Below are 23326 nucleotides of genomic sequence, written 5' to 3'. Positions count from 1 at the left end.
TCACAAATTTTCCTGGGGGGGGGGCCTCACAGCACCTCCCCCCCAGACCCCTCAGCTCGCCTCGCTTACCTTCCACCACCTTTTCAAGAGTCTATAGACATCTTTCTCCCGTCCCCCCTCCCCTGTGAACTTTCTGGCTACGCCCCTGAGCTAAGGTGGTTGGCGTGTGGTGACAACGCTATGTGGTCCATCGAGCAGTGGTTCATCTGCAATACTGAATGCCCTAATGGCGAGGACGAGATGGGATGTGGTGGGTGCAGGTGTTGTAACTCTTTTTATATATTAAGGCATACAGTGCATAATTAATAGCTAAGGAAGGAATGTTGTGAGGTGTACTATACCAAAGAATATATCACGCCATACCATTTATGCACAAAGATGGCAATAGAAGTGTTTGCCCCCCACCCTCACACACACAAAACACGATGACGATTGTGTGTGTGTGTGTGTGTGTGTGTGTGTGTGTGTGTGGTGTGTGTGTGTGTGTGTGTGTGTGTGTGTGTGTCCAACTGCAGGCATCGATATGGTAGCCCGTTCCCTGAGGCCAAGCAATCTTCGTATGTGCCATATGCTTTTACATACCACTTCATACGGAATACGAGGTATGGTTGTCTCATCCAAAACCTGTGTGGTGGTATTTGCGTTTTATATATATTTATTTTTACTATTTTTTTTGCACATGTCGGTGAATTTTGTGAAAGATCAGAAACGTGTTTCTTGAAATTTAAGTTATATTGTGTTCCTAAACAACTTGCCTAAGTAGCTGTTTCATCACAAGCTCTCCCAAATATAGATCCTCACTCTGTGCTACTTCTTAGTACGTCCACACTTGCAGTAGCTCACTGTGTCCAGTTATGGTGTTCTGATGGATAAGCGAGACAACCTACAGTAATGTGCGACATAGATTCATAGAGTGAGAAACAGTCTGAACAACAAACGTTTAGATGACATGAAATTATTTACCTAAACGCTGCGCATACCATGAGGGGATTTAATACAAGCGTGTCTATGCAAATTTTCAAAGGATATGACAATATGAATGTCGAAAATATTTCAGTCACATGAAACAAAGCAATTCACATAATGGTCTAGGACTGTAAGTGGACGGTTTCGTGTCGTACTCTAGGAGAATGTTTCGGTATTTCTTGGTTAGTCGTGCAATGGTTACTGGGATTTTTTCTTTTTTCGGATGAACTCTTCCGATGGTTCCATGAATAAAATGCACATGTTTGCCTGTTTAAAGTAAACAGGCTAACCCACTTACATTTCTAACTCTAACAATAAAGTTTATCTCTTTTGAACAAAGTCATGAGTTAGTAGTACATAGGTTTCTCCTCCTCCTCCTCCTCCTCCTAGTACTACTACTACTACTACCACTACTACTACTGCTACTACTACTACTACTACTACTACTACTACTACTATTTTTTTTTAAATTACCTCCATCCATTTGGGAATTATATTGTGACGATCAAAACCAACCTTCCTAATACAGTTCACCATTTGAAGTTGTAACGAGAAGGTTAACACTAACCTTCATATTACAATCTGCTGGCCCCAAGAATGTCAACGGTTGTGGTTACCAACCATGTACTGTTACTATTATTATTTTATTTTATATTTATTGATATTACAGTGTAAATAAAGACATTAAACTATTGGAGTCGCTGGTCTATGTGGCTTTCGACCACCGTAGCTTCGTAATCCATACCCGCCAGGGAGACCGGCCTGAGGGCTGATGATCTTGTGCCCTTGAGACATAGCAGTGCAGACCTCACGAGGGAGAATGATAATCGACATCTCATCCAGGCCATAACAGTACTCTGCGGTTGATGTTTCTTCTCAGGAAGAACCTCTACAAGTCTCGAGTAGAGTCTCACCGCCTCTGGACCCATCCCACCAGATGTTGTGAACACAAGGGGAGTGAATCGACTGTGGTCCACATGTTGGATCCTTTCTTGATTGTTTCTGTTTTTTTCTTGTTCATTCCTTTTGTGTGCAGCTTCGAGAGACAGTTCACGATGACTTGCTGCCATGGGATCAAATATCCTGATGTCAAAGAATGCCCTCAGCCCACGTGTCCAGAAACCTTGAGCACTGACATCCACTCTTGCATCATTTGATGTGTTTGCTGTTCTGTGGGTGAAGTGCTCGCCATCCAGGGGTAGCAGAGCTGGCTCAATCGTGACGTCATGGCATATTTCCTGCAGCATTTTGGCAGTGAGGTCGCGTACTTCATCATGTCGGATGCAAACAAAGCCTCCCTTCTTGCATACCATTGCATGGTTTGCATCAAGGGTAGTGCCACAAGCACAATGTTGAGGTAGGTTCTCTATTGGCCATCCATATCTCAAGGCTATGGCGTCAATAAATTCTTGTTTATTGAGGTGGAAGCCTTTTGCCTTGAGAGGCAGGGTTGTCAGCCACTACAACTACAAGTGTTGTTACCACTACTACTTCTACTACTACTACTACTACTATTACCACTACTACTGCTAGTGGTAGTAGTAGCAGTAGTAATAGTAATGGTAGTAGTAGTAGTAGTCTAATGCTGTCTATCTATCTATTGCCAGATGCCTCAATCCCGTTCGGGGTGGCCACAAACAAATCGCCTCCACGTCGCCCTGTCCCCCGCCATTTCACTGCCCCGCTCGCAACGCACACCCCCCCTCTCTCATATACCTCTCCACCCCATCCCTCCATCTCATCCTCGGCCTCCCCCTCCCTCTTCCCCCCTCCACTTCACTCACATACACTCTCTTCGTCAGTCTTTCACCCTCCATCCTCTCCACATGGCCAAACCACCTCAGTGTATTCCTCCTAACGCTTCCTATCACATCCACATCCACACCACAATGCTCCTTTATATTCTCATTTGTCAGCCTGTCTCTCCATGTGACTCCACAGGCTCCTCTTAAGTAGCTCATTTCCACTGCTTTCATTCTTGAATTGTGTCCTTCCAGCAAAGTCCAAGCTTCACTTCCATACGTTAGAGTTGGTATCACAACACTGTCATGTAGTAACTTTTTCACTTCCATCTTCACTTCCCTGCTTCTTATCACTGCTTTCAAGGAACCAGCAACCTTTCTTCCCTGTTGTACCCTTTCAAGCACTTCAACCTCCAAACCTCCACCCTTACTCATCACACTACCCAAGTACTTAAACGTACTCACATTTTCTAATTCCTCACCATCCAACCTCGCTGTACATTCACTGACTTCACCTCTCTCAAAGACCATCACTTTACTCTTCCTTACATTCACCTTTAGATTCCGTTTCTTACACACTCTCCCAAACTCATCCACCAAGCCTTGCAGCTCTCCTTCGACTTCACTCAACAACACAAAATTATCTGCAAACATCAGTACAGGGAGTTTCCAAACACTACCCTCTCTCACTAAGGCCACTCCTACATCCACTACCCTACCTTGTAACTCTTTTATTACTCCATCCATGTACAGATTGAACAACCATGGAGACATGACACATCCCTGTTTCAACCCAACCTTCAAAGAGAAAAATTCACTCAGTTCACCAACCAAACGCACTGCAGCCTTAGCACCATCATACTGTGCATAATCTTCACAGCATTCAACAACTTTCCATCTACTCCATATATTCTTAATTCTTTCCACAATCCTTCTCTATCCACCCTGTCATATGCTTTCTCCAAATTCATGAAAGCCGCATCCAACTTCTTTCCTTTCTCTAGAAACTTTTCCACTTAAGATCTAAGAATGAATATCTAATCTACACAACCTCTTCCCTTCGTAAAGCCTCCCTGTTCTTCTCCAACTAATTCCTCTGTTCTTTCTCTAACTTTGTCAATAAGTATCCTACCGTACACTTTTCCTATTTTACTAAGAAGACAGATGCCCCTATGATTACCACACACTTCTTTTTCCCCTTTTCCTTTGTACAAGGGAATAATTATACCTGACTTCCAATCCTCCGGAACGCTACCTTCTTCCCGGGCCAATCTGCACATTTTCCACAACCATTTTACTACTATCTCTCCCTCATACTTTAGCATTTCACCACACACTCCATCAATTCCTGTGGCTTTTACCGATTTAACTTTCTTCATTGCTTCCACAACTTCTACTGATTTCTTCCTGTCTTCTTTTCAGGACTCCATATTATAATTACAAATCATGATAGATATATAGATAAATAGGTAGATGGACGGAGCCCCAGGCAAGCCTGGGAAAGGGAAATGATCTTACATGTTAACTGAGGAAATGTTGACAATACACAGGAAGTAGCAAGTCAGGGGATGATGTAGGTAGTGTGTCAGCGAGATAGCATACGAACAAAGCCTAATGACATACACACATACTCACACACAGGTTTCTAGAACTTTCCAACCACAGTGTAACACACGTGACACGACCCCTGCTTCACCAGAATTTAGGAAGCAGAGGGCAGAAGGAGACAGGCCATAGAACCGGCAGGTAGTAGGGAGACGAGCCTAGCAACATAGGCGTGAGGGAAGAGAGAGAGAGAGAGAGAGAGAGAGAGTGAGACAGGGAGGTAACTCGCGAGTCTCTACTTATACTTCACTCGTGTGTGAGAGACTTTGTTAATATTTCCAGGACAAATAAAAACAGTCCCATACTCATCTTTACCTCTCCTGTCATTGCATGACAAATGGGAACGAAGATTATCTACTTACAAAACTACTCACTTATAACAACCGCTCGTCCACAAGTCAGATATATATATAACTGATCTACAAAACTTCTCTACAAGTTTATACAAAGTCTTTTATGACATTCTCACGTCCCTCCTTCTCCCAGCCATTCCCCAGCCACTTATACTCACATTACTTCCATCCTCTATGTTCAACAATTCCTTAAAGTGTTCTCTCCATCTGCTCACTTTTTCTCCCTTCTCCACTAGTAATCTACCATTTTTATCTTTTACTCCCCTGCTAACTTCACTTCCACCCTGTCTTACTCTTTTGACCTCTTTCCAAAACATTTTCTTACAGTCCCTCCACTTTACATTCAAGTTCCTTCCAAATTCCTCATCTGCTCTCTTCTGACTCTCTATTACTAATCTTTTCTCCTCTCTCTTTCTTTCTACATATAACTCTCTCTTCCGCCTCCCAACTTCTTTCACGCCCCTATTTCTCATCCATTCATTGTATGCTTTCTTCTTTTGTGCCACTGCCTGTCTCACCTCTTCATTCCACCACACTGTTCCTTGCACACCCCTCCGTCTTCTCTTCATCCCACACACCACATCACATGCTGCACATATTTCTTCTGTAAATATCCTGCACACACCTTCCACGTTCCCCATCTGCTCCAATTCATATTTGGCCAATCGTTCCTCCACTTCTCTCTTATACTCTGCCTTTTTCTCATCCTCTTGTAACCTTTCCACTCTCCATACAAATACTCCTTCTTCCCGTCCTTCCCTTCTTCTATTTCTCCATCCTAATTGGACCTTGATTCTGGCCACCACCAAGTAATGGTCAGAAAGTCCACTCCCCCAACCTCTGTAAGGTCTTGCATCTATTACACATTTTCGCATCCTTTTTCATCCACACACATATAATCAATCATTGCCTTCCTTTCATTCAGTTCACCACCCACCCTTCTCATCACCCGTCATGTATACCTGTGGATCATTTTGTGCGTGAAGAGGGTATTGGCTATCACCAATCCCCTCCCAGCACAAATGTCCACTAACGCACTGCCATTCTCATCTATCTCAGTAGGCACACCCCGCTCACCAACTATTCCATCCACCTTCACATTCCCTACTTTACCATTCATATTACCGATCAAAAACACTGTCTCATTCCTTCCAAACTTTTCCATGTACACTTCCACATTTGTCCAGAACTCTTCTCTCACTCTGCTTGCACGATCTTGTGTTGGCGCATACACACACACAATCGCCCACATTTGTATTCCAACTTCCAATCTTACCCACACAATCCTTGACCCAATTGATCCATACTCTTATGTTCTTCCTTCTTTTACTCACAACTATACATACTCCTTCTTTTGCCCTCTCATTCTCACCTACTCCTGCACATATACCCCATCCATACTTTCATTCTCTCACACTCTCACCTCTCCATTTTGTTTCAGTTATTCCGCATACATCAACTTTTGCACCCTCAAGCACCTTGACAATCTCTGCCTCTCTCTCATGTCATCACTTTTTCCTTTTACATTCCACGTTCCGATTACCATGTACTTTGTCCCGTCCTTGGTAGTCATCTTTTGGCAAGTCCTTGTCCAAGGCTTCTTGTTCGTCTTTTTAGTTAGTTGTTTTCCAGGGAGGGGTACTAACCCTCCGCCAACCCTTTTAGTCGCCTTTTACGACAAGCAGGGATACTGGGGGAGTATTCTTGAAACCCCCCCCTACCCCCAGGGGGTCACATCTTCATTTCTGCAGCATTCGCGGCCTTTCCTCAAACTTTAACTGTTGAGAACCATCTCTCCTCCTGTAAACCTCATGTTCTCTTCCTAAATGAGACTCAGTTATCTGAGATGACTGATAGAAAACCCATCCCTGTATCCTCCTACTCTCTCTATACTAAAGGTGACTCTTGTGTATGTATGCAACAACATACCTTGCTCTTCAGTTCCTAAACTTGGCTTATTCTCTGACTAAACATATCTGTGCTATTTACATATCCCCTAATTCTACTGACTATGAAAAATTCTTCAGCTATCTTACTTCTAAGATTGAACACATCCTATCAATTCTCCTTTCTTTGAAATCACCATTCCAGGAGATTTCAGTGTTCACCACCACCTTTGGCTCTCCTCTCCTTTCCATGATCCACCTGGTGAACAAGCCTACAGCTTTTCTATCCTTAATGACCTACAGCAGCACCTTGTACAGCACCCAAACCATATCCCTGACCACCTTGGAGAGAGTTACAACATACCTGACCTCTTCGTTACAACTGATCCTTCTACTTACGCTGTTGATCTTTCCTCTCTGTTGGGCTCCTCCGATCACAACCTTATCACTTTAACCTTTCCTATCGCTCCAGTAATTACTGTGGACCTTCCCAAGAAGTGTCGGTTGTGGCACTTTGGAGATGCCGATTGGGAGGCCCTCAGGCAGGATTTCATTGATATTTCCTTGAATGATTATTGCTTCCCTGGTGGAAAGCCACCTGGGTGTGCCTTGCAAATTACGGAGGTTATTCTCTCTGGCATGAAAGCATTCATTCCATTCTCATATCCTATGACTAATGCAAAAAAAAAAACTTAGTTTAATCGTGCTTGTTCTAATGCTGTCCACAACAAGATGAGCTGCAAAAGGTACTAGAGGCAACCGACCCCTGAATCTCATCTCTTTCATGTTTCTGCCCGGAATCGTGCTGTCTGTTCTTCACTCTGCTAAAAATAATTTAATTCATACTAAATGCTCTGAGCACTCCAACTCGAATTCTTCCCACTCCTTCTGGCATCTTGCCAAAAACCTCTCTAACAACTTTACCTCATCATCCTTCCCTCCTCTTTTCCACTCCGATTGCTCTGTAGCAATTTCTCCTATTGATAAAGCAAATCTCTTCTCTCAGACTTTCTACTCCAATTCCACCTTAGACGATTCTGGTGCTGTTCCTCCATCACTTCCACCTCCCCCCCCCCGACTTACTCATGGCTGACATTAAAATGTTTTCAACTGACGTACTTTCTGCCATCACTGGCCTCAGTACTAACAAGGCATATGGACCGGATGGGATTTCTCCTGTTGTCCTCAAGAACTGTGCTTCTGTACTTAAACCCTGCCTAGGCAAACTCTTTCGCCTTTGTCCATGAACTTGTGCCTTTCCTTCATGCTACACGCTTGCTCTCATTCAGCCTGTCCCAAAGAAGGGTGACCATTCCCATCCCTCTAAGTATCACCCAGCTGCTTTAATATCCTGTGTTTCAAAAGTTTTCGAGTCTATTCTTAACAAAAAAAAAAAAAATGTATCTTTCGTATCAAAACCTTCTTTCTGATTGCCAGTATGGGTTCTGCCAGGGATGCATCACTGGCGATGTTCTTACTAACCTTTCAGACTCCAGGTCATCCCCCTTTCGGAACTTTGGTGAAAGCTTTGCCATTGCACCTGACATCTCAAAGGCTTCTGATCAACTCTGGCATAAATCATTAACCCATCATGTGCCAGCAGACTTTGGACCCTCATGAAGCTGTGGTGCCAGCCAATTTTTGAATTTTTTTTTTTTTTGCTAGATAGCTCAGAAATGATGAGAAAACATGGAGAACAACCATAAAAGTACTCACAGAAGCCATTTAGGTCGATTCTGAGGTCGATTCTCCCTGAGCAGGTGGCTGAAAACTTCGGAGTAACGCCCATAGACTTTATCCCCCCCCCCCCCCCCGCCGACACCAAGTTGAGGTAGATCTTCGTTTTCTTCATCGATAACTATGCTATTCGAGCCAAGGACACTCTTGTTGGGTATACAGATGATATAGGAAGTGTCTACAGTTGCGGTATGGGTGCGTCCAAGTCCTTGCCAGTCATCTCCCGCCAAATTTGAAAATTCGCGTGTTTTCGTCAGTTGCAAATGCAGACCTTACATGTACAGCTCCGGTGCTGTCCACAGACGTAGGCACAGCCGTACACATACGACTCTGGCACACTGCGGGTTAATCTCCAAACTGCCCTTTTATGGTTTCTATCCTTTTATTTGTGCTTTTATCTCAAGCTTTCTCTCTGGTCATTCTATAACTGTCGTTGTAGATGGCCACCATTCTTCTCATAGAGTTATCAGTAGTGGTGTTCCTCAGGGATCTATCCTGTCACCAACTCTCCTATTATTCATCAGTTACCCTCTGAGCTGTACATCTAACCCTATCCTCTCATTCACTGATGACTCCACTCTCCAATTTTCCATTTGCTTCCTGTGGTGTCCATCTCAGCAGTTACTTCAACAAACAAAGGATGAGGCTATGGCAGACCTAATGTCTGACTTGGTTCATATCTCTGATTGGGGTAAAAGTGATCTTGTTTTTAATGCAACAAAAACTCAGTTCTTACACTATCAACCCGACAAAATCTTCCACAGGAGTAACCTCTAATTTTCAACAGATCCAGTTCAATCCTGTTTCATCTTTGAATATACTTGGGTTTTTATTCTCTCGGAATTTACCTTGGAAAGAACATATTACTTCTTTTGCACTTAGCCGACTCCGTGCCTTCTTTACTCCTGCACAGTTGTTAACTTGATACACAGGTTTTATTCGACCCTGAGTAGAGTACAGCTCTCACGTATGGGGACACTTCTCACATACTTTTCTCAATAAGGTCAAAGGCTTTTCGTCCCATAAAAAAAAAAAAAAAAAGTAACCTCGGCCGGTCTGGCTAGGCAGATCCATCAGTCCAGGACTAGCAGGTGCCCATCAGGGCTATGCCAGGCAGTTAACCCATGTTTCCTTTGCCTTGAACAACGCTTCGCCAGAGCATGGTGCAGGGAAGAGTCTGCAAGTTTAGTTCCAGAACGGATTTGCTTCCCTCTACCTCGTTATGAGTGTCGCTGTAATGTGGACGTCATCACCGCGTTATTTGATTATATTCTTACCACCCAGCGTTGTAAGTGGATTCCCGGATAAGAGGAAACCATTTGGTTTGTCCCTCAGTGAAGAGTCACCTTAAGAAAAAGTAGGCAGCACTGCATCAAATGGGTGGATGATAACCGCCATCACCTATTACATAAGGTCGTCTGGTATTAGCCTAAAAAAGAACAAATAAGTAAAAAATAAACGAAGTTAGTCCATACCTCCTTAGGTGTTAGCATTTACCGCTGAAATTCACAGAATGATTGTTTTAGGCCAAGGGTGCTGATCTTCTTTTATTAATCCGAGAGGAACACCAGATGATAAATAACTGAAGAATATCTGGAATATAAATGAGAGTTAGCCAGGGAAACGTATGGAGGAGTGCAAATTGGAGTAGAAAAAGTGGTTTATGGAAGGAATATCCTGCTGTCAGTGAACTGTATCATGCATGGCGTGAAGCCACAGGGCAAAACTACATAACAATCAAGGGGGACATGGGCGTAGATGATTCAAGATTACTTTGGTGTGCACCATTATATAAAACAGTTTAGAGGTTTGGTGAAGCTTCGATTATTCCTACTTTTAGGCTCCATTCCTCTAAAGTACATGGACGCAATAATTATATATACAGTATATATATACATATATATATATATATATATATATATATATATATATATTGTCAGACGCTTTAAACCCGTAAGGGGTGGCCACAAACAAATCGCCTCCATGTCGACCTGTCTCCCGCCATTTCATTGCCCTGCTCCCAGCTTACACCCCTCTCACTCATACACCTCTCCACTCCATCCCTTCATCTCATATATATATATATATATATATATATATATATATATATATATATATATGGAGCCTCTGTGGTACAGTGGTAGAGTGTGCGTTTCGCACGCTGGCGAGCGGGGGTTCGCCTTCCGCCAGAGTTGTAAAAACTTTGGGAAACGTTCACCAAGCCACTTGCTACTTTGGTGGATACAAGGGGTGCTGTGGTTGAACCAGTGTCACATACTAGTATGCTTGCACCCAATCGGCTTAAGGCGGGCCGATTACACTTGGTTCACAGACTACACACACATCCAAAGCCACTACAACACTACAATCACACTCACAAGCACTTCTCACCCTACATACAGTCTCTACCAGAAAGCCTAAGCCACTAGGTAGAGATACATTGGCTGTATCGTCCCTGCTTCGGTAGGGATAGGACGGTCCTGCAGTGGACCTCATCGGCTGATGATATATATATATATATATATATATATATATATATATATATATATGTAGGGGGGTTTCAAGAATACTCCCCCAGTATCCCTGCTTGTCGTACGAGGCGACTAAAAGGGTTGGTGGTGGGTTAGTGCCCCACCCCGTAAAAAGAACTAACTAAAAAAGCAAACAAAGCGCCTCGGACCCGGACGGACCATACATTGATGACTAAGGAACGGACGAAGGACGTTCTTAGGGTGGGAACGTGGAATGTGAGAGGAGTGAATGATGCAGTGAAAGAGAGAGAGATTGTTCAGGTGCTTGAGGATGCAAAAGTGGATATATGTGGATTGACTGAAACTAAATGGAAAGGTGAAAGAGTGAGAGAATGGAAATATGGTTTAGGTATGTGTGCGGGAGTCAATGAAAATGAGAGGACAAGAGAGGGAGTATGTCTGATGATAAGCAAGAAGTGGAAGGAGAATATAAGAGAGTATGGAACAGTGGGTGCAAGGATTGTATGGGTGAGGATGAAAGTAGGTATACAAGCATGGGCGATTGTATGTGTGTATTCCCCGACAGAGGATCGAGTGGGAAGAGTGAAAGATGAGTTTTGGGCGAGTGTAGAAGTATGTATGGACAAGTTTGAGAGGAGCGAGAGAGTGCTGTTGATTGGAGACATGAATGGCAAAGTTGGGAATGTACGAGTGGATGGAGTGGTTGGTCAGTGGGGTGTGCCAGCTGACATAGATAGGAATGGAAGTGCTTTGGTGGACATCTGTGCTTGTAAGGGGTTGGCAATAGCCAACACCTACTCTCGGCATAAGATGATTCACCGGTATACATGGAGAGTAATGAGGAGGATGGATGGTGAACTTGTTGAACGAAAGGCAATGATAGACTACGTGTGTGTGGATGAGCGAATGAGAAGACAAGTGTTGGATGCAAGAGTGTGGAGAGGGTGGGGGAATGGAGTCTCGGACCATCACTTAGTGATGGCCAAGGTAGAGCTGCAAAGAAAGTGGTTGAGGAGACGAAGGGGAAGACAGGAGGAAGCAACTCCTGTGAGAAGAGTGGAGAAATTGCAAGATAGTGAGAAAATGACAGAGTATAAGACCGTAGTGGAAGAAAGACTGGGAAGGTATGAGCTAGAGCGGATGGAAGGGGTGGAAGACGTATGTAAGATATTCACGGAAGAGATAGGCGCAGAGTGTGAGGCGGTTTGTGGAGTGAGGAGGAGATGCAAGGGTGTGCAAGGGACAGCATGGTGGAATGATGAGGTGAAACGAGCTGTGGAACAAAAGAAGAAGGCATATAGTGAATGGTTAGCGAGTAGAGGTAGGGGAGAAGATGAGAGAGAGAAGAGAGAGGTATATGTGAGCAGGAGAAGGGAGGTTAAGAGACTGATGAAGGAAAGTAAGATGAAAGTGGATGAGGAGTTTGGGAGGAATCTGAGTGTGAAATGGAGGGAGAGTAAGAAATTGTTTTGGAAGGCAGTGTGATAGGGGAAATAGTAGGGGAGTGAAAGATAGGAATAATAGATTGTTGGTGAAGAGAGAGAAACTGAGGAGATGGAAGGAGCACTTTGAGGATTTGTTGAATGTGGAGAGTGAGAGCAGTGAGAGTATAAGTGGTTGGGGAATGGCTGGGAGAAGAAGAGATGAGAGGAGGGAGGAAGAGATCAGTAGGGCGGAAGTAGTGGAAGCGATGAAGAATATTAAGTTGGGAAAGGCCCCAGGAATTGATGGAGTGTGTGGTGAAATGCTTAGGTATGGGGGTGAGATTGTTGTGGAGTGGATATGGAAGTTGTGTAGATTGGCTTGGGAAGAGGGAACGGTTCCAGAGGACTGGAAATCAGGTATAATTGTTCCTTTATACAAAGGAAAAGGAGAGAGGGAAGTATGTGGTAACCATAGGGGTATTTGCCTACCTAGTGTGACTTGTAAAATATATGGTAGAATACTCATTGATAGGGTTAGGCATATGACAGAGGAGCTAGTTAGAGAAGAACAAGGGGGATTTAGGAAGGGAAAAGGGTGTGTAGATCAGATATTTGTTCTAAGATGTTTAGTGGAGAAGTATCTAGAGAAGGGAAGGAAAGTGTATGCTGCCTTCATGGACTTGGAGAAAGCTTATGACAGAATAGATAGGCAAGGTATGTGGAAGGTATTAAGAATATATGGAGTGGAGGGGAAATTGTTGAGTGCTGTGAAGAGTATGTACGAGGGAGCTAGGGTTACGGTGCGAGTGGATGGTGAGCTGAGTGAGTTCTTTGATCTCAATGTGGGACTGAAACAGGGTTGTGTGATGTCTTCATGGCTGTTTGATATATACATGGATGGGGTTGTAAAGGAGGTGCAGGGTAGGGCAGTGGATGTGGGGGTGGCTCTAATGAATGAGGGTGAGATTTGGAAGCTTCTGGTGTTGCTGTTTGCTGATGATACAATACTGTTGAGTGAAGATGAATGGGAGTTGCAAGGTTTGGTGAATGAATTTGGGACAGTGTGTAGGAGGAGGAATCTGAGAGTTAATGTAAACAAAAGTAAAGTTATGGTGTTTGAGAGGAATGAAGTCAAAGAGTGTGCAGTGAGGTTGGATGGTTAGGATATGGAGAATGTGAGTGCATTCAAATACTTGGGTAGTGTGATGAGTAAGGATGGAAATTTGAGGGATGAAGTGCGTGAAAGGGTACAGCAGGGAAGGAAGGTTGTTGGTACACTGAAAGCAGTGATGAGAAATAGGGAGGTGAGTATGGAAGTTAAGAAGTCACTGCATGATAGTATTGTGATCCCTACCCTGACGTATGGAAGCGAGGCATGGACCTTGCAAGAGGGAAACAAGTCAAGAGTGAGAGCAGTGGAAATGAGTTACTTGAGAGGAGCATGTGGAGTGACGTGGAGGGACAGGTTGACGAATGAAGAAGTGAAGGAACGCTGTGGGGTGGATGTGGATGGGGTTGAGAAGATTAGAAGAAATACACTGAGGTGGTTTGGACATGTGAAGAGAATGGAGAATGAAAGACTGACTAAGAGGGTGTATGTAGGTGAGGTGGAGGGAGGGAGAGAGAGAGGGAGAGGTAGACCGAGGATGAGGTGGAGGGATGGAGTTGAGAGGTATATGACGGAGGAGGGGGTGAGTTGGGGGGAGGGTAGTCAAATGGTGGGTGACAGAGAGACTTGGAGGCGTTTTGTCTGCGGCCACCCTTTGCGGGATTAGGGCGTTGGGCTATAGATAGATAGATAATGTTCTTACCTAATTGTTCTTACCTAATTGTATCTTTACAGGAATGAGTCAAGCTTGTACTGTCCCGAGTCTTAAACCATATTTATCGTACATATCCTTAAATTTGTGGATTGTTTTGGCACACACTGTTTCATTTGGTAGTGCATTCCATTGATCAATTGCTCTGTTTGGGAAACCGAATTTCCTTACGTCTTTATCACCTCTCTTCTTATGCAGTTTTTTGCAGTGTCCTCTTGCTGATGCTTCTCCATATGTTAAGTAATCATTTATGTCTATTTTCTCCTTCCCTGATATGCACTTATATAGCATTATCATGTCACCTCTTTTCCTTCTCTCCTGTAGTGTTGGTAGATTCAGTTTATTTAGTCTTTCTTCGTAGCTTAGGTCCCTTAAGCTTGGTATCCATCTTGTAGCGGCCCTTTGAACTTTTTCAATCTTGTCCATGTGCTTTTTGAGATGAGGACTCCAGACTACTGATGCATATTCCGGGGTTGGTCTAATGAATGATGTTATTATCCTTCTTAGCATGTCTTCATTTATGTATGTGAATGCTATTCTCATATTTGGAAGCAGTGTATACATCTTCTGTACCTTCTCGCTGATGTGGTCAGGCGGAGATAGTCTGTTATTGATAATCACACCTAGGGCTTTCTCTCTTTCTGATGTGTATAGGGTTTTATTTCCTAACTTATAATCCCAATCAGGTCTTTTTCCACTTTTACCAAACTTGATTACATGACACTTGTCCACATTGAATTCCATTTGCCATGTACTACTCCATTCATGAAGTTTATTTCATTCTTCTTGTAGCTCTTTACAAGAGTCAGTGTTAGTAATTCTCCTTTGTATTTTTGCATCATCTGCAAACATATTCAGATAGCTCTCATTTCCAGTGTTACTGTTTATATCATTTATATACACTAAAAACATGATTGGTGCCAGCACTGAACCCTGTGGTACTCCATTAGTCACTTCTTTCCATGATGAGTAGTTCCCTCTTAGTACTGTTCTCATTTCTCTTTTTATGAGAAAGTCTTGCATCAAACAAAACAGTTTGCCTCGAATTCCTCCTTGATGGTACAGTTTCCATAAAAGTCTTTGGTGTGGTTCTGTGTCAAAAGCTTTCTTGAAATCTAAATAGATACTATCCACCCATCCTTCCCTTTCCTGTATTGTGTTTGTTACTCTGTCATAGTGGCTCAACAGATTAGTAACATATGATTTTCCTTTCCTGAAACCAAACTGTCTTTCTGTTACCATACTGTGTTCTTCTAGATGATTTACCCAAGATTTTCTTACAAGCTTTTCTAATACCTTGCTTACAACACTGGTCAGTGATACTGGTCGGTAGTTGAGTGGATTTTGTCTATTTCCTTTCTTGAATAAGGGGACAATATTTGCTTTTTTCCAAATATCAGGTAGTTTACCTTGACTCAAGGATTTCTTGAAATTTAAAAATAATGGTTTACTTAACTCCTTTGCACATTCTCGTAATACCCAACATGAAATTTCATCAGGACCACTTGCTTTTCCTCTGTCTAATCTACTCAACTCCTCCTGTATTACTTTTTCTGCTATTTTTATATCTGGTAGTATGTGTGGACATGCATGTTCCACATAGTCCCTCTCAAAATTTTTTTCTTCTGTAAAACTAATTGGAAATTCTTATTTAGTGCGTCACAAATATCTTTCTCTTGTGTATAAGTGATTCCCTCGTCCGTAATGGATTGTATTATATCTTTTACTTTGGTTTTGCTTCTGATATAGCTGTAAAACAGCTTTGGTTGATCGCTACTTTTATTTATTATATCCTCCTCAAACTGTTTTTGGGCTTCCCTCCTTATTCTTGTATAATCGTTTCTTGCTTGTTTGTAATTATTATACGCCCTTTCACTATTGTGTCTTCTGTATCTATTCCACAACAAATCTTTCTTTTGATTTTTTACATTCTGTATTGAACCATTTCTGTATTTTCTTATCTGCTTCTTTGTGCTGTCGGATGTACTTCTGGACTCCTATTTCATAAAATTCACAGAATTTTTTATATACAGCATTTAAATCTTGTCCTCTAAATTCATTTCCCCAAACAACTTCTAAGAAATACTTCTTTAGGTCTTGATAATTTCCCATTTTATAGTTTAGGCTCTTTTTGTAACTGTCATTGCTGTTTACTATGTCATATGCTATCCTGAAGTTATAATTTAGTACGACATGATCGCTTTTGCCGAGTGGAGGGTGATATATTAAACTGTCAATATCATTTTTTTGCATAGTAAATATTAGATCTAGCACTGAAGGTACATCAAGTCCTCTTTTTCTGGTGGTTTCCCTCACATGTTGCGTTAGGAAAAACTCTTGCACGAGATCCAGGAGCTTTTGGTCCCAACAGCTTTCTTGGCTAATTATATCTAGAGTATTCCAATTTATATTTGTACTGAAATCCCCAGTTAGTATAATTCTTTCCGATTTCTCTTCCATTTTATGTAGTAATGATCTTAAACTCTGAATTGTACTCTCTGCTAGGTCTTCATATTCGTCTCTTTCCCATGTGTTTGATCTGGGTGGCATGTACAAATTGGCTACAATTACTTTACCTTCAGATGTGTTGATCTCTGCTGCAATCAGTTCTACTTGTGATGGTATATCTAGTTTTATTTCATTGACTTTTAGATTTTTCTTAGTTAATATTATAATTCCTCCTCCTTTTTTAAAATTTTTCTCTTCTCCATATATTGTATTCCTCTAAGTTTAGTATGTCATTGGATATCCTTGGTGTTAATTTTGTTTCAGTTAGGCATATTATTTGTGGTTCATTTTCTCTGGCATAATCATTCATCTCTAGTAATTTAGATACCATTCCATCCACATTTGAGTACATCAACTTTATCATCTTGTTTATATACTTGTCATGACATGGTTCTACTACCTTCCTCCTTTTTATTCAATCCTGTTTGTGTACCACTTTCGTACCTACAATCCTATTATTTTGTAAAAAAAAATTCTTCTTCTCTTCTTCTGATCTTCCCTCATTTTTTGTTTTTGCTTCCTCCCTTTTCTCTTTCAGTAATTCCAGTTCCTCTTGTGTTAGGCATCTTTTTATCCATACATTTTGGAACTCCTCTTTTTCCATAAGATTCTTTGCATTTTTTAGTATCTCTTCCAGTGTTTACACTCTGGATAGTCACCTTTAGAGGTCTTGTCTTGCTTTTCTCGTATTTCCCTAATCTTTTGTGTTCCTCTATGTCTTTACTACAGATTGTCTCTGATACTTCTTTCAGTAAGCTCATTACATTTGCCATCTCCTTTTTGTCTCTTGTGATCTTGTTTTTTACTTCTTCCTCTTCTATAGCAGTGATTACTATAGATTTGTTTATATCTACTGAATCTCTGACTAACTTTGGATTGTTTTGGATTATTGTTTTCACTTCCTTTTTAATGCTTTTTTCCTCCACCCTTGTTTCTAAGTCTTTCTTTATTTCCACCATTTCAGCATACGTGGTTTCCACATCATTTTTGTAGCTTTGCACAGCTTCATTCACCTGTGTTATCTTCTCCTCAATATCACTGGTCTGGTCTATAAGACTGCTTACTTGCCTAATTGTCTCTGTGTCATTTTTGAACTCTTCCATAACACTCTCGTGATTGACTACTGTACTTGCCATTTCACTCATTTTCTTCCTAAGTGTACTCAGTTCCACTGTTAGTTCACTGATGGTTGTGTCTTTCTTATTGGCCTCCCTTCCTAGTTTTTCTATTTCTTTCTTTTGCAAGTGCATCTGCTTTATTTCATCAATTTCATTTTTGAAAGCCATTTCTAGTTTGTGTACACATTCAACCAGTCTATTGTGAGTCTGTACTTCAACCAGTTCTTGGTAGAAATCATCATTTTGCTTTTTACCTTTATCCCTTTTCTTTTCCAAATTTGCTTTACTAAAGTATGTATCCATTTTGCAATACTAAAAGAACAGAGTATGTACTTACAGAGTATGTACACTTTCCCCGTGTTGCTGTAGTCTAAACAAACCTCAGCTGACTCAGCGCATTTTTTCCTCTTGGTTCTCTTTTCTGTTTGAACAAGTCTTGTTTAAACTTATTATTTTTTTCCTTTTAATAATGAAAAATCATTTAGTCTAACCTGGTACAGAGCTTGACTCATACAAAGATACTAATTTAGGTAATGCCACTGGCCGTGTTGGTTCGGTACGGAGCGCCAATGTCGGACGTCTGCCTCGATTGACTCCCTCTGTGTGTGTGTGTGTGTGTGTGTGTGATTGAATGCAGGTGTTGTGTTAAAATGCGTGTGACAGCAATGAATCCCAATGATGAAAATGACAGTGTGGGAATTAAAATCTACTTGTCGATTGTTCTCTCTCTCTCTCTCTCTCTCTCTCTCTCTCTCTCTCTCAGAATGACAGAACACATCATCACTACCTTTTTCTAAAGTTGTTTAATTTTCTACCTAAAGTTTAGATGAATGGATGTTCTACAGATATTTTAATAACGTCGATTTTTATCATATTCATAATCATTATCTTCTTAAGGATCTATAATTGTGATTAACCAATTGAACAATATATGTAATCATTCTAGTTTGAAATACTCGTATCACTTAAGTGCCCAGGTGACTCAAGGCCTTTCCACACATGAGGCTGGCTCAGACTCAATGCACCCAGGAAGTTGACAATAGACGCCATGACACTCCCGTCAAAATCCACAACCACACTTCTTGGCGTCCTAACACAACACAACAAGACGTGACTTGTGTGGCGCTCAAATGCAGACTGTTACATAAGCAGTGTAGCTATTGAAAAGTAGGCAAAGGTGCACTGAATCTCTCTCTCTCTTTTTTTTTTTTTTCACCTTCACGAATTGCCGCAAGGGTATAATGTCCTTCAGGATGTTAATATTGTGTTGATTATGCCCAGTGTATTTTGTGTACGAAGTTATTTGGTATGTGAACTTATCATGGAATATGTCGGTAGTGTTGAGTCGTATAATTACCATTAATTCCTCTGAATGGATAATGATAATTATTTATATTATTAATGCTATTATCATTTACAATCAATTCAGAAAGAGGTGAAAAGAGTAAGACAGGGTGGAAGTGAAGTTAGCAGGGGAGTGAAAGATAAAAATGGTAGATTACTAGTGGAGAAGGGAGAAAAAGTGAGCAGATGGAGAGAACACTTTAAGGAATTGTTGAACATAGAGGATGGAAGTAATGCGAGTATAAGTGGCTGGGGAATGGCTGGGAGGAGGGAGGTGAGAAGACTGGAAGAAATCAGTAGGATGGAAGTTGTGGAAGCAATGAAGAAAATTAAATCGGGGAAAGTCCCAGGAATTGATGGAGTGTGTGATGAAATGCTGAAGCATGGGGGAGAGATAGTAGTAGAATGGATGTGGAAGATGTGCAGATTGACCTGGGAAGAAGGTAGAGTCCCGGAGGATTGGAAGTCAGGTATAATTATTCCCTTGTACAAAGGAAAAAGGGAAAAAGAAGTGTGTGGTAATCATAGGGGCATTTGTCTTCTTAGTATAATAGGAAAAGTGTATGGTAGGATACTTATTGACAAAGTTAGAGAAAGAACAGAGAAATTAGTTGGCGAAGAACAGGGAGGCTTTAGGAAGGGAAGAAGTTGTGTAGATCAGATATTCATTCCTAGATCTTTAGTGGAAAAGTTTCTAGAGAAGGGAAAGAAGTTGTATGCGGCTCTCATGGATTTGGAGAAAGCATATGACAGGGTGGATAGACAAGGATTGTGGAAAGTGTTAAGAATATATGGAGTAGATGGGAAGTTGTTGAATGCTGTGAAGAGTATGTACGATGGTGCTTAGGCTGCAGTGTGTGTGGATGGTGAACTAAGTGAATTTTTCTCTTTGAAAGATGGGTTGAAACAGGGATGTGTCATGTCTCCATGGTTGTTCAATCAGTACATGAATGGGGTAATAAAAGAGGTACAAGGTAGGGTAGTGGATGCTGGAGTGGCCCTGGTGAGAGAGCGTAGTGTTTGGAAACTCCCTGTACTGTTGTTTGCAGATGACACTGTGTTGTCGAGTGAAGACGAAGGGGAGCTGCAAGGCTTGGTGGATGAGTTTGGGAGAGTGTGTAAGAAACGGAATCTAAAGGTGAATGTAGGGAAGAGTAAAGTGATGGTCTTTGAGAGAGGTGAAGTCAGTGAATGTACAGCGAGGTTGGATGGTGAGGAATTGGAAAATGTGAGTACGTTTAAGTACTTGGGTAGTGTGATGAGTAAGGATGGAAGTTCGGAGGGTGAAGTGCTTGAAAGGGTACAGCAGGGAAGAAAGGTTGCTGGCTCTTTGAAAGCAGTGATAAGAAACAGGGAAGTGAGCATGAAAGTGAAAACGTTACAACATGACAGTATTGTGATACCAACTCTAACGTATGGAAGTGAAGCTTGGACGTTGTTGGAAGGACACAAGTCAAGAGTGAGAGCAGTGGAAATGAGTTATTTAAGAGGAGCCTGTGGAGTCACATGGAGAGACAGGCTGACGAATGAGCATATAAAGGAGCGTTGTGGCATGGATGTGGATTTGATAGGAAGCGTTATGAGGAACACACTGAGGTGGTTTGGCCATGTGGAGAGGATGGAGGGTGAAAGACTGACGAAGAAAGTGTATGTGAGTGAGGTGGAGGGGGGAAGAGGGAGGGGGAGGCCGAGGATGAGATGGAGGGATGGGGCGGAGAGGTATATGAGAGAGGGGGGTGTGAGGTGGGAGCATGGCAGGGAAATGGCAGGAGACAGGGCGCGTTGGAGGCGATTTATTTGTGCCACCCCAAACGGGATTGAGGCGTCTGGGAATAGATAGATAGATAGAATTCTGAACCATGAATTTTTCTTTTCTGGTGATGTATCTGCAGATGTATACTTGTGTGTGTGTGTGTGTGTGTGTTCTTACCTAATTGTATCTTTACAGGAATGAGTCAAGCTCGTACTGTCCCGTGTCTTAAACCATATTTATCGTACATATCCTTAAATTTGTGAATTGTTTTGGCACACACTATTTCATTCGGTAATGCATTCCATTGATCAATTGCTCTGTTTGGGAAACTGAATTTCCTTACGTCTTTATCACCTCTCTTCTTATGCAGTTTTTTGCAGTGTCCTCTTGCTGATGCTTTTCCATATGTTAAGTAATCATTTATGTCTATTTTCTCCTTCCCTGATATGCATTTATATAGCATTATCATGTCACCTCTTTTCCTTCTCTCCTGTAGTGTTGGTAGATTCAGTTTATTTAGTCTTTCTTCGTAGCTTAGGTCCCTTAACCCGCCCCGTCCCGACGACGTATGGGTACGTTGCAACGATTTGCATTTGTCAGTCCCGGCGACGTACCAGTACGTCGTGCAAGTGTAATGTGCATAATTTCGACAATTTTCAAACTTCGCGCTTGACTTGCAGTACGTACCCTCGCCTGACCTTCCCCTACCTGCCACCAGGCGGGGACACTCGGCGACCCCGCGCGACCCGCGCTAGCCCGCCACTCGTCCACTCACCTTGTAGCCACGGTCCTGCTCAGACATGGCTAAGAGAGGTCTCTCAGACAGCGAGATTCAAGTCGCCCTGGACACCTTTACCGGCAACAGTGATTCCCCACTGGATGACGAGGAGATGGACAAAGATTATGTGCAGCCAGAGGAGGAAGAAACCACCAGCAGTGACGAGGAAGTTCCGTCACCCAGGAAGCGGCAGTACGTGACTTACCGTGCTGCTAGAGAGGGGCAGGAGGCAAAGAAGGCACGTGGTATATCCTATCCCTATCCCCAGTGTGCTTTGGAAGGAGAATTCGAGTTCGAGGACGAGGACGAGGACGAGGACGGAGCCGTGGGACGTGCTGCCACGTGGTATGGACGGGAGGTCATAACACATCGTGGCCCAGAGCGCACACTACGTCGTATGAGCAGGTATGGGCCTAGCATTCTGTTTGGGGAGCTAGAAAGTCAAGTGGAGGGACTGGGGAGTGAAATGGAAAGTCCTGGGATTAGGGAAATTTAGAGGGACGTGAGTGAGTCATTGCTCTCCCTACGTAGTGTGAGGCGGCAGAGTGGATCACGTGGGCCAGTGCGGGTGCGTTCCTTATCACGTGGGGTTGTGAGGGAGGGGGAAGGTGGGGAGGAACCACTCCAAAGCACGTCTTATGCTCCCCAATATCCCCTAACACGTGGTCGAGCTAGGTTGCGTGAGAGAACACGTGGTGGGGTAATGGAGGGGGAAGGTGGGGAGGAACCACTCCCCAGCAGGTCTTCTGCTCCCCAATATTCAACTATTTCATCCCCACAGCCCCCTAATGTTCCTCAAGGCCGTAAGGGTAAGGGAAAGGGAAAGGGTAAAGGCAGAGGGAAGAGGAGTGACAGTGGGGAAGCCCTCTGTACTCCTTCTCCCCCACCTCCCCAACCAGGATCTCCTCCCCACCCAGACGAAGGCGGTGATGGGGACGAGGGATTTGTGTCGTGGGATTGGGAGGATGGGAGTGATTTTTCTCCCCTCATTCACCCCTTCACTGAGCAAGGGCGATCTGGCTGCATTGCACCAGGTATTCACAGTAATTCCACCAGGTTGGATTTTTTCCACCTGTTTTTCAGTGAGGCATTCGTAGATCAGATCGTTTATCAAACAAACCTGTTTGCAAGCGCCCAGCGCCTAGAAAGTGAAAGATTGGGAACAAGGAGTAGACATTCTATGATCTGTGATTACCCTGTCTCCCTTCCAGAAATGTTCTTATTTTTTGCCCTTGTCCTTTTAATGGGTATTATAAGAAAGAATAGAATTCCTGCTTACTGGACTAGGGACCCTGTTATGTTTACCCCCATATTTGGTCAAGTGATAAGCCGTAATCGGTTTCAACAAATTCTAAGTCGCCTCCATTTTTATGATGCTCATGACCCTGCAAATGCAAACAACACTGACAAAATGAGGCGAATTCGGTTGGTCTTTGATCACCTCAGGCAAACCTTTCGATCCTCATTCTATCCCTATAGAGATCTCGTCATAGACGAGTCTCGTGTTGTGGAGAGGCAATATTTCATTCAGACAGTATATACCCAGCAAAAGGCACCGTTTTGGGTTCAAGATCTTTGTTATGTGTGACTGTAGGACTGGATACGTGCAAGACATAGTCTTGTACACCGGTGCACAGACAGACATAATAGAAGATCGAAGTATAGGACTTTCGGGAGCAGTGGTAAAGACGATGATACAAGACTACCTTCATCGCGGTCACGTTCTCTACCTTGACAACTGGTACACTAGCCCTCTTCTCGCTCGTTATCTTCACACACATGAAACAGGAGTCTGTGGAA

General features: G+C 42.7%; 1 protein-coding gene across 1 annotated transcript in view; it reads right to left on the bottom strand.

Moving 5' to 3' along the window:
• Positions 1–1655: 1655 nt before the first annotated feature.
• LOC145418261 (uncharacterized) overlaps positions 1656–23326 on the bottom strand; it is a 73640-nt gene continuing 51969 nt past the window's right edge. The window contains exon 4 of the mRNA XM_080286705.1: positions 1656–2402. Coding sequence (XP_080142831.1) covers positions 1656–2402 — 747 coding nt within the window. The remainder of the gene's footprint in view (positions 2403–23326) is intronic.

Source organism: Coenobita brevimanus, chromosome 113, assembly GCF_032717465.1.
Source record: "Coenobita brevimanus isolate Jiangsu-jjx chromosome 113, ASM3271746v2, whole genome shotgun sequence".
NCBI classification, from domain to species: domain Eukaryota; kingdom Metazoa; phylum Arthropoda; class Malacostraca; order Decapoda; family Coenobitidae; genus Coenobita; species Coenobita brevimanus.
The sequence above is the reverse complement of the archived record's forward strand: the minus strand, read 5'-3'. Positions and strand labels throughout refer to the sequence as shown.